Source organism: Eriocheir sinensis, chromosome 17 (assembly GCF_024679095.1).
Source record: "Eriocheir sinensis breed Jianghai 21 chromosome 17, ASM2467909v1, whole genome shotgun sequence".
In the NCBI taxonomy this organism is placed as follows: Eukaryota; Metazoa; Arthropoda; class Malacostraca; order Decapoda; family Varunidae; genus Eriocheir; species Eriocheir sinensis.
Genome location: NC_066525.1, coordinates 2093518 through 2108530, shown reverse-complemented (window position 1 = coordinate 2108530; position 15013 = coordinate 2093518). Strand labels below are relative to the sequence as shown.

Here is a 15013-nt window from a genome sequence, read left to right as displayed (position 1 = left end):
ACAACACGGGCATTACAAATATATGATAACGACAACGATGATGATGATATGAGGTGGTGAGGTTATGGGTAGATTTAACCTCTAATCAAGAGAAAAACATTGTCTTTCATCCCTATTATTACTATATTAACTCTATTTTAACTATATTTAACATGGGCACTACGGATAGATAGATAAATGAATAAATAGAGGCCGAGTTGAGCCGAAGCGAGGGCCGAGGCAGGGAGTCCGCCGCCGCTGGTGCTGAGGTAAACACTTTGGTCTTTGATTAAGAGCCAGTACGTGTTGTCTTCACGTATAGAGGACGCTCACAGGTCAGTGGTGGCGGCAGGGCGGCGTGGTGTAGGTGTATCGTGGCCCCGCCCCCTGAATCAGTGACTCACTCGTGTGACTGGTGGTGTTGAGAGCCTGGCAGAGGTGCTGCCCCCCAGCCTGGCGTCCGGGCTCCCGCAGACCGGGATAAAGTTTGTGCCTGCCCCTCAGCCTGCCTCCCGCGGCCACGGGCTGGTGCTGGTGTGGCCGCCGCTTCTCTCTTCGTCTCTCTCCAAGGTGTCACATCGGTCTTGATATGTGTTGACACGGGGGCTACACACCATCCCTTCTGTCCCGCTTGTTCTGGATCTGGATCTATGATGCGCAGGGCACCTGTACAGGTGCATAACACGCGTATTTGTGTTGGCTGTTGGGGGGACGGGGGAGCCGAGTGTGCAGGGAGGGAAGTGAATCAAGTGTAATTGTTAGTGTTGGTGTGTTGTGGTGACAAGTGAGTGTGTATTTGTTTTCTGAATGAGTCTATTCTACCGCAGTCTAAAATCTGATGAGGGAGGCTGTTCCAGTCACGTATGGTGCGTGGAAAGTATGAGTGCTTGTACTGGATGTTTATCTAGTATTTCACCCACCACACAGCGGAGTTAGACAATTGTCAAGCTATTCGGGAAATGGTTAAAAAATTGGAGATGAAGGGGAGACCAAATCCCCACCATTAGGTGGTGATGCTAGGTCTGTTTAGATTATAAGGGGAGAGCTCTAGAGGTGGGCAAAGCCCCGTAGTAGAAAGTGGTGTTAAGTTTGGGTAGATTTGTTAACTGATTATTTTCAACAAATATGTATGTGTGATGTGTTTTCCTGAGAACTTGTACACATGGCAGGATGCACTGTTCCAGGAAGTGGTCAGGGCAGAGGTAATGTGAGGCAGGATGGAGGTGTCCCAGCAAGTGATTGAGGTGGCCAGTCAGCTGACCCAGGCCATCAACACCACCCTCGACCCCTCAGTCCCTCATGCTGTCAGACTTGCCTCCTACAACCTATTGGAAAAGGTGAATTATTTACACATAAATTATTAACTAACCCCAGAAAAGTTTTTTTTTTCTTCTTTTTTTCTTGCACGTTTCTTTTGCAGATTATATTCCTTGCTGTACATACAAATGCTTCTTCCCCATTCTGTCACTTTTTAGAGTTACTCCTCTCTCTCTCTCTCTCTCTCTCTCTCTCTCCTTTATACGTAGCCATTCTACGTGTCTTAGTAAATTTTAAGGATAAAGTAAAGTTTGGAGCATAGCTGTGAGTGGCCTCAGTGCTCATCTCCATCTCAATTCAACATCCCAAAGTGCTGATGACAATTGGTTTTATATGAGAAATAATCCAAGCGACAAATCTTAATCCCAATGTGACTTGACAGGTGAAGGAGGAAAATGAGCTGGCCGTGGGGTGCGGCTTCTACCTGGCCCACCGTGACCGGGAGTCTGTCGTGCGCCACCTGGGACTCCAGCTGCTTGAACATGCCATCAAGTATAAGTGGAATGACTTATCCGTCCAACAGAAAGTCTATATCAAGGTAGCTTTTTTGTTGCAAGTATAAAATCTAGTAGTAGTATATGATATATATATTTTGCTTCACTTGAAAACATGTAGCATTAGTTTTTTATTAAAGTTTTATAGCCAAGAGCATGAATACTGTAGCTAAGTTCAGGGTTCATTTATAGTAATATTTCTCACAAGAGTTCAATTTCCTTTCCCTACCAGGAAAATTCAATGCAGTTGGTTGCAGAAGGTACACTTGACCTGCTCTCTGAGCACCTCTATGTAAAGGATAAGGTATGTATCAGTGTGATATAAGCTTTTAAAGAAAACTGGTTACACCTTTATATAGGAGATTAAGGTTCATAATGTATCTACAATGGTTCAAAATGTAATGGATTTCAAGTAAATGTCTCAAGTGTGTGTATAAAGTAGTCTGTGCATCACTCCTTTCCTTGTCCATGATGACCTTCTGTAATTTTCCAGGTGTCTCGGTTGGTGGTAGAGATGATGAAGCGAGAGTGGCCCCAGCAGTGGCCAGGCCTCCTGGAGGAGCTCCACCTCCTGTCTAAGAGAGGACCCACACAGACAGAGTTGGTGTTGTTTGTGTTCCTGCGCATTGCTGAAGATGTGGCAACCTTGCAGGTATGGAACACACGTTGATTCATATTCTGAATAAATAAGTAAAGGAATGTATTAATGTTTAATAATCACTTCTGACATGTTCTCTTGGTTTTATAATTTGGTTGCAGGAAATACGGTGCTCTCTGTATCAGGGTCAGCTATAATTTATTAGTATATGCAGTTGAGTGCTTGCTATCTTTGGCAGAACTTGGAATCCAACCAGCGGCGGCGTGATCTCTACCAAGCCATGACGGCCAACATGGAGAGTGTTTTTGGCTTCTTCCTGTCTTTGTTAGAAGAAAACTACACACAGTACAAAGCCCACGTTGGCAACCAGGACTCCATGACTGCCCATCGCCACTGTCGCGTTATGCAGGTATGTTATGTGTCCATCTCTCATGTGTAAGGTAATGCACTTCACAATTATCAGTATTACTCATTACCAGCATTGGATTTAGAGTCCCATTATAAACTAGAATGTGATGTTGAAGACTCAAGCCTCGGCTCTATCAGTGCATTTCATTTTCCAGGTTGTGTTAATGACCCTCACAGTGTATGTGGAGTGGGTGGCAGTGCAGTACATCTTCACTGAGGATGGCAAGCTTCTTCACTCTCTGTGCTTCCTGCTGAGCGAGGACAGTGTTAAAAAGGAGGCCGCTGAGTGTCTCCTGCAGGTAATATTGAAAATTAAGTTCAAAAATTATTATTATTATTATTATTATTATTATTACTTCTACTACTATTACCTTTTCTCACCTATTCAGTTTTGTGGATATTTGACCATGCTTTAATTATCATGTCTAATAAAAAGTATCTTTGTGCGGTCAGATTGTAAGCCGGAAAGGCAAACCTGATGAGAGGCGTCCCCTGTTGCTGCTCTTTGGAGAGGTCCCCATGTCGGCAGTGTTCCAAGCTGCCGACCAGGCTGTGATGGGCCCTCTCGGCGAACACAACTACAGGTTCTTGAAGATACTCACACAGGTATTTCATTGCCTTAGTCCGTGTTTGGATAATAAGTGATGTCAGTTCTGCACTTTTATTTCCCATTTTTATTTTCTTGCTATACATTCAATAGGTCGTCAGTTTAGCAAGAGATGTATACTAGCAAAGAAACTCATACCAGATCAGTTTTATGCTGATTTGAAGTGTTATGTAAATCCACCATTAAGATACAAAGCTAGTTCAAGCTCAAGAAACAAAGAATATCTGGTTCAACCCAAAACAATAGAAATACAGAGGTGGTATTAGCTGTATTACAAGAAAGAGACTACATACTCACTTGGCATTCCTGTTCACTCTCTTCATCCCACACACACTAAAATTACTCTACATTTCCCAGCATTATCATACAGTCTATTATAGGATACTGTTAGAATAGTTGTCTTTTATTTATAAGTATAGTTTGTTTACGGGATATATTAAATGTGTTGATACTAGAGAATTCTTTTATGTTCTGTTGATATCTTGTGATTTTCCCTCCAGGTTCTCACAGGTTTAGGCTCCCAGCTTTGTACTCTGTGGGGCAAGGAAGCGGAGGTTGGTGAGCCGCCAAACTTCAGAGTGTACCTGGACGCCATGCTGGCCTTCACGCGCCACCCCAGCCTCCACATCTACAACTACACAAACTCCTTATGGGGTCAGCTCTTCCGCCATGACCAAGTTCCTCATAGCAAGACTTTACACTCAATTCTTCCCACGTGGATCACCATAGTCTCGCAAAAGGTGATGTAACGTAGGTAATAAGACCCTCACTTGTTTCCTTGGAAGAATTGGTTGAAAGTACTTTATGCGTGGTATCGGTTGATTTACTAGTGTTTTTAACCCGGTACATGCAGGGATCATGTTTCTTAAAGGCCCCTCTAAGTGAATTAATGAGAAATAATCATCACTTTCACAAACCACTTCATAATATATATATCAATGCATTTGTGATCAGTTTATGCATCATCTATTTGGGGGGTTTATATCACGGCAAAAATGTGGCCCATCGCTGGTACACGGTAAAGCCACAAATTTGGCCCGTCGCTGCTACTGGGTTAAGAAGATTAGTTGAGTTTTTTTTATCATTTAGACTGGTATTCATAGCTGTAGATCCCAATACGTATACATAAGATCAAACTTATATTCAGTGTCATGTAATATTATTTTCATGTACTTATCACAGTTTAAACAGAATCAACTCTCCTCATTTATTAATTCAGTTACTTGTCTCATCTGTAATCTTCCCAAACCTTATCCCAAGATGTATTTTCTGTTACTATCATGTTGAGGGGACCCTTCACCCTGTGCTTATGAGATATTTAAATAATATTCTATGGAAGTCACTTTAATTACATCTGCCATTAAATTTATGTTACCCTTATATTTGCTTGCAGGTGATGAAACATGGATATCCCTCCAAGAGTGACTCCGACAGCTGCCAGTATTCCCTGCTGGACTTCGACAGTGATGAAGAATACTCACATTTCTTTTATAAGGTTTGAGTCTAACTACCCTCATTATATCTTAGCCACCCATTTTTTTCCTGTCCTTGTATTTCCTCCTGACCCTATCCCTTTTGTTTTTTTCATATTCATCTTTCCCTTACCCCTAATATTCATCTTCCTCTTTCTCCTTTTTCTCCTCATCATCATCAGTCATTTTTGTCTTGGCCCTCCCATGTTTTCTCTTCCTAATTCTAGTCCTTTCAGTTTCCTTATTCCTTTTTCTCTTACCTCTAATCTTTGTCTTCTGTCTCCACTTTCGCCTCCTCCTCCTCCTCCTCATCATCATCATCATCAGCCATATTTGTATACACCCTCCCATGTTTCCTCTTCCTAATCCTGGTCCCTTGTAGGTGCGCTCTGAGACTCTGGAGACGATCAAAGCTGCGTCCTTGCTGGCCCCAGACATCATGTACACCCACGTGGAGAACTGGCTCACCTCCCACGTGAAGAAGACCGCCAGCACACCCACATCGGAGAAGCAGCTGTGCAACCTCTTCTCCCCGTCTTACCTGGAGTGGGATGCGCTCTCTCAGGTGATGTGTTGAGGTTAATCTTGGGGTCAACTTTTCCACTATTGACTGACTTAATTTGTGTTCTTGTAATCTTGGGGTCAACTTTTTCACTATGACCGAGTTCCTCAGATGTTGAACTACATGATTTGTGTTCTTGTTAGACTGGTATGTGTGAAGATTAGAATTTTAGATGAATTTGTTGAAGAAATTAGTGTTTTGTTGAAGTTTAGTATCAAGTAAGGTGTGATGCTGACTATATTTTAATACTATCAAGGATGCATTCAAGTTTGGAGTCAAGAGTTTTAACAAATAACAGGATTCAGACAAAGACAAGTGTATGTCATGTTATGTAGGCTACCAGCTCAGTCTTATTTTTATCACTAATGTGCTTTGCTGCCAAGAGATGTGTAGTTAAAAAAAGTATTCTATTATAGGCATCTTGTTAAGGTTTGTTTCTGTCCTTATGAGGTGACTATGGTTATGTAACTACTTCTAATACAACTCCAGGTGGTTGAAAGTGTGATGAGCCGTGTGATGCAAGGCAAAGGATGGAAGCCGTCAGCAGAGAGTGGACTCAAGCTTCTCCAGTTGTGTCTGACTTACGAGACAACCGACCCGCTCATCCTGTCCACCCTGCTGTCCTGCATCTCGGGGCTGTTCATCTTCATACGCCTGGTACCGAGCGTGCTGCCGGACATCCTGAATAAAATCTTCTCTGCCCTTACCTTCTCCCTCCCCGGGCAGACGAAGGATTCGCGTAGCAGGGCTGTGAAAAATGTGCGAAGACACGGGTGTTCGCTGATGGTGAAGATCGCCCGTGGCTACCCAGACACACTCATTGAAGCTTTTGACTTCATTAACGGTGTGGTTGACAGTTTGTGTCACAACCCGCAGGAACTCTCACAGATGGAGAAAGTGACCCTTCACGAAGCCCTTTTGATAATAAACAATCATTTTCATAATTTTGAGAAGCAAAGTGCTTTCATAGGTAAGGTGTTAAGTCCAGTGTCTGTGATTTGGGTGGAGATGAAGCAAGCATTCAGCTCGCCTCTAGACTTCATGTCATTCGTGGGTCTGGACAAAGCGCCAGTCGAACCTAGTGAGAATGATGTGAATGGCCAAAACAGAGCTCAAATTATCTTCTGTGTTAACCTGACCATGGCTGTGATAAAGCGCTCAGAGTTCCCTTCACAACCTGACATAGCCGAGCGGGGAGGCTTTGTCTTGGAGAAGACGGAAGGTGGAACGGTGGTGTGCCGGAATCCTGCCACCCCCCACATCATGCCCCTCCTCCACCAGCTGTTCTGCCTTGTTCGACTCTTCAACTGTCTATGGCATCCAGAAGCGATTGCCAATGTGTCCGTGGGGTACGCCAAGGCCCACAACCTGCCAGATGCTGAGAGGAATAACATCTTGGGTCTTGCAAATTCAAGCAATACTGATCCTTGTGTTGATTCCCCAAAGGTATTTTCATATGAAGTTCGTTTTTTGTCAACTTAAGTATTTTTGAACTGATTACATGTTCATACCATAATATAAACAGGTTATTGAAATAGTGTGAGTCCGTTTAACACTTTTATTTAACACATTTTCTATAGTTACAAACACACCAAGGTCTCATTTAATGGGAGATCCGTCTGATGTCAATATAATTTTCACACCTTAACTATTTTCACCATTGCAGTCTTTTATTTTAGGATTACTGCTGAGCAATATCATCTCCCTAATACTGGTTACAAATGCACAGTTGCTAAGTTACTATCACTCTTTGTTTTTATATTGCAGGTACAACAGCCCCTCGAGAGAATGCAATACTTCCTCTCCATGATGCACGACAACTGCTATCACATCCTGGGCAACGCTGGCTCATCCCTCGGGCTTGAGTTCTACCAGCATCCACACCTCACAGACTACATCATCCATTCCTCCTTGGCAAACTTGGCCCTCATACCTGACTACCGCCTCCGTCCCATTATACGCACATTCCTCAAGCCTTTCGTTCAGTGGTGTCCGCCGCAGTGCTACCAGACAATACTGCTGCCGATCCTCAACCATCTTTGCCCTTACAGTAAGTTTGTGGATTTTTATGATGGAGTTCATTCATCATTTTTATTCCTCTGGGCATAATGTGTACCTAGTCACCTTATAGTCTTTGGTTTTATGGCCTTACTGACCTTTATAAGTTAATGAACATACTTTTTAAAACTTTGTGCATTCAGTATAAACAAACTTTATTTGAATGAGTTAGTTTTTAGCAGGGGTGTGATATCTCTTCCCTTGCAGTGCTGGAGAGACTGAGTATCCGTTGGGGGCATCTGAGCAGCCTAATAGAGAGTGGCTCCTACGAAGAGGAAAACACAGACACGCAGGAGATGCTGGAAGACCTGCTCATCCGCATGCTGACCCGGGAGTACATTGACGTAAATATTGTGCTCTTGTTTTCTCCCTGTTTATTTATTTCTGCAGCTTCAACGGGGCCTTCAGGAACTGGTTAAGTCAGCATAGTGCTCTTTTTCATCTTTCTGCAGTGAACTCAGTTGATTTGGGCATCTGGAAAAGGATGAAGTATAAATTAGTAGATAAAATAATACTAATTGGCAGTAAAACTCACCGTTCATGGTCACAACTCTCCTTCCCCATTGTATTCCTCCTTACTGATATATATAAACTGGCTTGCAGATAATTGGGGGAGCTAGTTGAAGGTCTCAGGTGTGACATATGTAAAGTCTTTTAGTTTTATGATGATATCTACATTGCCAAATTACTTTTTACATTTGCTCAATATATTTGTGCACTAATTCATGTAATTTTTTCCAGCTGTTGAAAGTAGTTTTAATTGGTGGTCCTCGAGGCGGGTGGCAGCAAGACAACAGTGACGGCATGGAGGCTGAGATGGAGGTGTGCTCTGCTCTTCCAATAACATCTGAAGCACTGTCTGAGCTTGGCCAGCTGGTGTTGGGCTGTGATACTATATGCCAGGCTATTGTTACTACTTTACTCAAGTAAGTATTCTCAGCACATTTAGCCGACTGGTGAAAAATCTTGATATAACTGGTGAGATAAATAATAGTCTTAAATCAACAGGGGAAAACATCTACATATTCATTTTTCTAACATCTGTTTCTCATGTATTCAAGGAGAGGGTGTCACTCAAGCATCATTGTTGTGCAGAGAATGGAGATACAAAATTGTAGTTATCTTTGATACTGAAATATTTCCAGTTACATTTGCTCTGTTTATTTGCATGTATGATTTTTGTTCAGGGTGCTATGGTGGCAGGACAGCGGGGCGTGTCTGAAAGCTGTGGGCGTTGTGGGCCAAGTGTTGAGGTGGCTGTCAGGAGAGGGCCAACACCTCAGCCCTGAAGCAGTGCAGCAAGTCATGATGGCTGTGCTACACGGCCTCCACACCCATGGCCAGCACGATGCCAACCAAAGTGCCCTCCTCTCCCTTGGACTAGCCACTTACGAGATGTTCAGACCGAACTTCCCGAATATCAGAGAGGTACGTAAAAAAGACCTAAATCTGCTACTCTCCACTCGTATTTCTTACCGTTGGCAGCCTCTTTCCAGCAATCGTCCCTTCCTGAGTCTAACTTTATTCTGCATATTCAGGTGCTCCTTAGCCTCCCTGGAGTGACTGCAGAGGATGTTCAGCGCTTTGAGGAGAAGCTGCAAGCATCTGGCCAAAACCCTGCCATGAAGAGTAGCAAGCTGGAGAAAGTCAAGAAAGACATCTTCAAGAAACTGATCATTGAGGTAATATTTGTGCTAGCAATGGTCATTATTATCTTCCCCCATTTTATGTACTTAACAGGGCATTGGGAATTACATGAACAAGAGCAACACCTTTAAAACTCATAGCATGGTCATACCTGTTTATGGCTCATCCTGTTAGATTATTGCCACACCCGTTTACCACGTCAAGGTGTTGTTCCGTGAATGAGAATATACATGCAGATATATAGTGAAGAATATTTACTCATAGATGATTGCTGATTATGATGTGGGGGATAGGGGCAAATATAAGTAACTGTGAAGAATATTTACTCATAGATGATTGCTGATTATGATATTGGATGGGAGCAAATACAAGTAACATACTTCTTTTTTTTTTCAGATTGTGGGACGTAACATCGGCCAAGCCTTCAAGAAAGAGGTCCACATGAACAATCTGCCCCCAATGTTCAAGAAACCTCGGCCCAAGCAACCTCGAGTAGATGACACCGACACAGACATTGGACTATGCTCACTCTTTGGACCGGAAGCTGCAGACACGAATGGCCACCAAGTTACATAGGATTTGCAGCTGTAGTTTATGCCATAATTACCCATTTAAAAGCTCCAGGATGTGTTTTGGACCAATTTTAAGAGGCAGCATCTATGGGGACTTCCTGCACCTATAGATTCTGGGCTACAAATTCTTAGTATCCAATAATTCACCTGATATCCTGATTACCTGTTGTGGAAAGAAAGTATATTTTCTTGAAGTAAGGTTTTGATAGCTCCACTACAAAAGCTTTCATGTAGCCTGGAATGGTACATCTTATCCCACCCTTCTTCTTCTTTGCCTTAACCTCTCATGGGGTCAGATACCCTTATATGTTATTGCCAGCAGCTTCTGTCTTCTACACCCTCTCAATTCCATCCATGTCCTGGTCCTCCCCTTGTTCTATCTTACCCACCCTTCTTTGACTTAATCCATTCTCTTATTTGTTGATGTTGTTTCTGTCTCCTGCATCCTCTTCCTTCAGACCCAACTGCCTATGTCTCAAATCCATCCTATGTCCTAGTCCCCTGTCTTCCCCTTGTTCTATCTTACCCACCTTTCTTCCTTGCCTTAATCCCTTCTCTTATTTGTTGTTGCCAGTAGCTTCTGTCTCCTGCATCATCTTCCTCCAGACCCAACTGCCTCATGTCTGTCAATTCCATCTGCTGACCTGATCCTCTGTCTTCCCCTTGTTCTATCTTACCCACCCTTCTTCTTTCCCTGAATCGCTTCTCTTTGTTGTTGTTGCTTCTGTCTCCTGCATCCTCTTCCTCCAGACTCCACTGCCTCGTATCTCTCAGTTCCATCTCTCCACCTGATCCTCTGTCTTCCCCTCATTCTTCTCCCTTCCACCCAACTCATCCTTGCCATCTTTAAAGGGTCAACCTCCTCCATCCTGATCACACGACCCCACCCACCAAGTCACAGATCTCTTCTCTACTTACTATACAACCTTCCTTGCCCCCTCCCACCTCCTCCACCTGACCCCAATCACCTACTTTCTTCACATCCCCTTACTAGAAGTCACTATTGCTTGATCACACTAAGCAAATAGACAATATTGCTGTTTCTGAGGGTCATTTTATTTCTATGGCTAACAGCAGTATTTTTTTTCTCCCATTACTTATCAAAAGGGATGGTTGGCTATCTCTTTGGGACCCACTGCCATATATGTTTTTTTTTTCCCCTTATTCACTATCTCTCCCACTACTGTGTCATCATGTGCTGAGGGAAAGATGCAGAAACCTTAGCAACTCTGTAACCACAATCAAATTCTTTCACAGGCAAATTATGTGCCACACAATTACTTTTTTTGCCCCTTCATCAGTTTACCTCTAATTTTTTTCATTGCTCTAAAGTAATTTTCTAGTCTTCATTTTTTTATAAATTTAACTTAAATGTGAAATAATAATAGTACCTCTTATTTTTAGAAGTTATAATTTTATCAGAAAGACAAAAATCTTCTCCTCTGTGTGAGATCACTTAAGTAACAAATTCTTTTAGGTTAGTGATAATGTAGTTTCATCTTTGTAACCCTGAAATGTGTTACTGTCAAACAATCTAAATGAATGGAGTTTTAATTGCATTGGAAAATTACTGTACTATTGGAATAAGTGTAAACTAAACTAATATCTTGGGAAATCAGAACCAGATGGTTTCAAATTTACTCTTGGGTGACATTAGCAAGACATATAAAAAAAATACTGTCAGTTTTTATCTAATGTAAATGGATGGAGGTGATTGTAAGCAGCATATGGAATTTTGTAATTTGTGACTTTGTTATAAAATGTTTAGCGCTAAACTGAGTAAACACAGTATGAATATTCTTCCCTAAGTGTCTCAAGACAAGAATTCCAACTATTTTGACAGGCTGAATTGACTGCCTTTGATGAATTTTCATTTAGGGAAAATATTCTAGTCCTTTAAGCAGCCATTTGTGCAAGTGAGATAGCTATTCCTGAAAATGGAAGATGTGAAAGCTTGATTGGCAGTTTAAAACAATTCTGAGTGCCCCAAATACTTAGGACAAACTTTCCGTATTTGTACCTGTCAATTTTAAATTTCATAACACGGAAGAGATGCTACATGTTATTGTCCTTTCACTTCAATCTGCAGCTTTACAGCTATTTTAATAATAACACTTTGTTTGGCGAAAGGTTTGTTTGAATCTTGCCGAGGCAGCCGACATCATCAAGGTTTTGTCCTCGAGAATCAGTACAATGTCTTGCTGGAACAAAAATGTGAGGAAAGTGCTGCTTGATTTTGTTCATAGGAGAGCAGACCAGTGTGAAGGGTAGTGTTGCAGTCAGTCAGTATGGCTGATAGTCCCTGACATCCTTATACAATACTGTTTCCTCTTCACAGACTGTTGAAAACTATGAAAAGCAAAATGTATTTTCACAATGAAATACATGTATTAATGGTGAACTTTAGTTTCAATAACAAAAGAAGTTTACTGTTACAAATCACCTTTTGGGGGGAAATCACTAGTTTTTTGTTGCTTCCATCCTTACTCCATCCTCCTCCCTTCCAAAAATTGTGATTTCCATGAACCAAATAACAATCTAATCACCGCTCACCTGAAAGCCTTACCAAATGTGTGTGTGTGGGGGGGGGGACCCGAAATGCTTGAGAAAATATGGGCCATGTTTCCAATGATCACTCGGGGCATCCAGGACCGATAATACAGCTTGAAAACTATTATGGGATCGGTGACGCTGCTCTCCGCTGCTCACTAAGGCTCCTCTCTGACAACTAAGAAGAGAGGGAATGTTAAAAGCCTTGCTGCTCGGCGTCGTAGTGTACCGAATAGGTTTCGAAGCTTTGCGCGTTTGGTTTCAAGAAATACCGAGCCACTTGTTAACGCATGGAGATAACTGCTTGTCTCTGTACGTTAATTAACCCGGTAGCAGCGACGGGCCAAATTTGTGGCTTTACGTGTACCAGCAATGGGCCAAATTTCTCTCATGATATAAACTTCCCAAAACAGATGATGCATAAACTGATCACACATGCGTTGATATATATTATGAAATGGTTTGCGTAAGTGATGATTCTTTCTCATCATTTTACTTAGAGGGGCCTTTAACCTAACCTAACCTAACCTAAGTAACATGACCCCCGCAGCTACCGGGTTAAGTGGTTGGCGCCTTTCCCGGTGTGGCTCCATACTATTAATGATATAAAAGCCCATATTGTGGAGAGATTGGAGGTAGAAGGAAGGAGACCAGTTGGTAGACCTAGGAAAACATGGAGAAGGTGTATACAGGAAGACTTGGCATTGATGGGATTGGATGAACATCAGGCAGAAGGCAGAGTAGAATGGAGGAGAGCCATAAAGCGTCCAACCGGTGAGATAGAGTGAAAACGGACAAACGAAATTATGATGATGATAAAACCCCGTGTTATAAAGCCTATCGCCACCTCAGTTCGCATATTTCTAAAGCCTCACGTAGAAGGTCCTGGGATCGTCGTGAGCTGTTTTGCGATCCTAATGATAGTCTTCCCCTACTTCTGCACCTTCGAGATAAACACCCATGAAAACCAGGTCACTCTTCTCCATGGCCTTGTGAAAATAGTCATAATGGGACCTAGATACGTTTAATAGGTTAGGTTAGGTTAGGGTAAGATTGATATGGAGCAAAGCCATTTCGTGTGTGATGGAGGGGTATGTTGGCAGAATCTTAGGCAATACTCACAGCCTTGTTTGCTAGTCTCGCCTCAGGAACCACCTAATATCCCTGGTTTCATAATTTACGTGTCTCTACAACTGCCATGATTATCCACATCTTAGCAAACCATACTGGGGAAAATAGGCAAGGTCTGAATACATACTCTGCTATATTATGAACCTTATCAGACGCATTGCTGAAAGTTATGCCAGAAAAAAACGATATAACACGCCCTCTGAGACCCATAGTAGCAGTAGTAGTAGTAGTAATAATAGTAGTAGTAGTAGTAGTAGTAGTAGTAGAAGTAGTGGTAGTAGTAGTGGTAGTAGTAGTAGTAGTAGTAGTAGTAGTAGTAGAAGTAGTAGTAGTAGTAGTAGTAGTAGCAGCAGCAGTAGTAGTAGTAGTAGAAGTAGTAGTAGAAAGAAAGAAAGAAAGAAAAAGAGAGGAAGAAAGAAAGAAAGAACGAGAAAAAGAGAGGAAGAAAGAAGAAAGAAGAAAAAGAAAGAAAGAGAGAAAGAAAGAAAAACCCAAATAAATTACACACTCCTGGGTTGAGAGTGGCGTACAAAGCAATGAAAGAGCAGGCAGCGAAGGTTTATGCAGAATTCCGATTATTTCTGGGTCCCATTGCTAAGGCCAACAATTATCTTTGGCTGCGGGGCATTCCTGAGACACGCCCCAGTTGTACCCTGCGCTGCTCAACACGCTCTTGCTAAACCCCCCCCCCCCCCTCTCTCTCTCTCTCTCTCTCTCTCTCTCTCTACCCCGTCCCTCCCCGCCCCGCCCCGTCATATCCCGTCCCGCCCCGTCTCACCCAGTCCCTCGCGCCTTGCCCCGTCCCATCCCGTCTCGCCCTGTCCCGCCAGATATATATTTTTTCTATACTTGATTAAATGGAGACTTGCCAAAACGAGAGGGGTAAAAAGGGAAATAGGCGGAGTATCCTCAGTCATGTAGGACTTCTCTCTCTCTCTCTCTCTCTCTCTCTCTCTCTCTCTCTCTCTCTCTCTCTCTCTCTCTCTCTCTCTCTCTCTCTCTCTTTATACAGATAGATAGATAGATAGACACATTGACACAGACATAGCAAGTAAGATTTGCATAGACGGATAAAGAGAGAGAGAGAGAGAGAGAGAGAGAGAGAGAGAGAGAGAGAGAGAGAGAGAAGCAAAAATAAAAGTAAATATAGGTAAATGTCAACAAGAGATTGACCTAAATCCTACATGCTACAACTAGGTAAACACACACACACACACACACACATGATCCCCCTTTTGGTCTTCGGAAATAGCTGATGTAAGAGGAGGAATATCTGAGGTTAATATCCGCAACCATACGAGGCTTAAAAACTTACAGACTAGACTATTACCATCTCAGTGCTCTCTCTCTCTCTCTCTCTCTCTCTCTCTCTCTCTCTCTCTTCCGTGTTGATATTAGGCTAAAAATGAGAGTTGTATTAAAGCGAAGTAGGCTAACTGGGATATACATGTGACGCCATATGTTATATTCTTTCGATTCAAAATTAAAAAGTCAGTCATTTCCTATCGATTTTATAAGCTCAAAATGTCTTAATGTGTTGAGGGAAAAATGACGGTAGAAAGAAAATAGGTACATACGAAATCAAATGTTCCTCTTTCCTTCAGACTCAAGATTAAAA

At 42.4% G+C, this 15013-nt stretch overlaps 1 protein-coding gene and 1 long non-coding RNA gene across 7 annotated transcripts in view; one reads left to right on the top strand and one right to left on the bottom strand.

Annotated features, from left to right (window-relative positions):
* Positions 1-180: 180 nt before the first annotated feature.
* Positions 181-12115, top strand: LOC126999737 (exportin-5-like). 4 transcript variants are annotated; one of them, XM_050862581.1, is made up of 18 exons: positions 181-248; positions 1164-1316; positions 1679-1834; positions 2023-2094; positions 2284-2442; positions 2627-2797; positions 2952-3095; positions 3250-3402; positions 3904-4143; positions 4797-4898; positions 5258-5440; positions 5927-6883; positions 7205-7487; positions 7703-7839; positions 8237-8421; positions 8683-8923; positions 9034-9177; positions 9539-12115. In XM_050862581.1, the coding sequence occupies exons 2-18, from the start codon at positions 1197-1199 to the stop codon at positions 9716-9718; spliced, it is 3627 nt and encodes a 1208-aa protein (XP_050718538.1). In that variant the 5' UTR covers positions 181-248; positions 1164-1196; the 3' UTR covers positions 9719-12115. The 4 variants fall into 4 exon arrangements, with proteins under 4 accessions (XP_050718538.1, XP_050718537.1, XP_050718539.1 ...); XM_050862580.1 differs by having other exon boundaries at positions 191-314; XM_050862582.1 differs by lacking the exon at positions 181-248 and adding an exon at positions 321-549.
* The window catches only part of LOC126999744 (uncharacterized), a 26715-nt gene continuing 19261 nt past the window's right edge, over positions 7560-15013 (bottom strand). For 2 of the 3 annotated variants that reach the window (XR_007753539.1, XR_007753541.1), the window contains exons 2-3: positions 8972-9132; positions 7560-7969 (exon numbers count right to left, since the gene is read on the bottom strand). This is a non-coding gene — a long non-coding RNA (uncharacterized LOC126999744). Of the gene's footprint in view, positions 7970-8971; positions 9133-12267; positions 12440-15013 lie in introns of those variants that run through there. The other variant, XR_007753540.1, reaches the window with a different exon arrangement.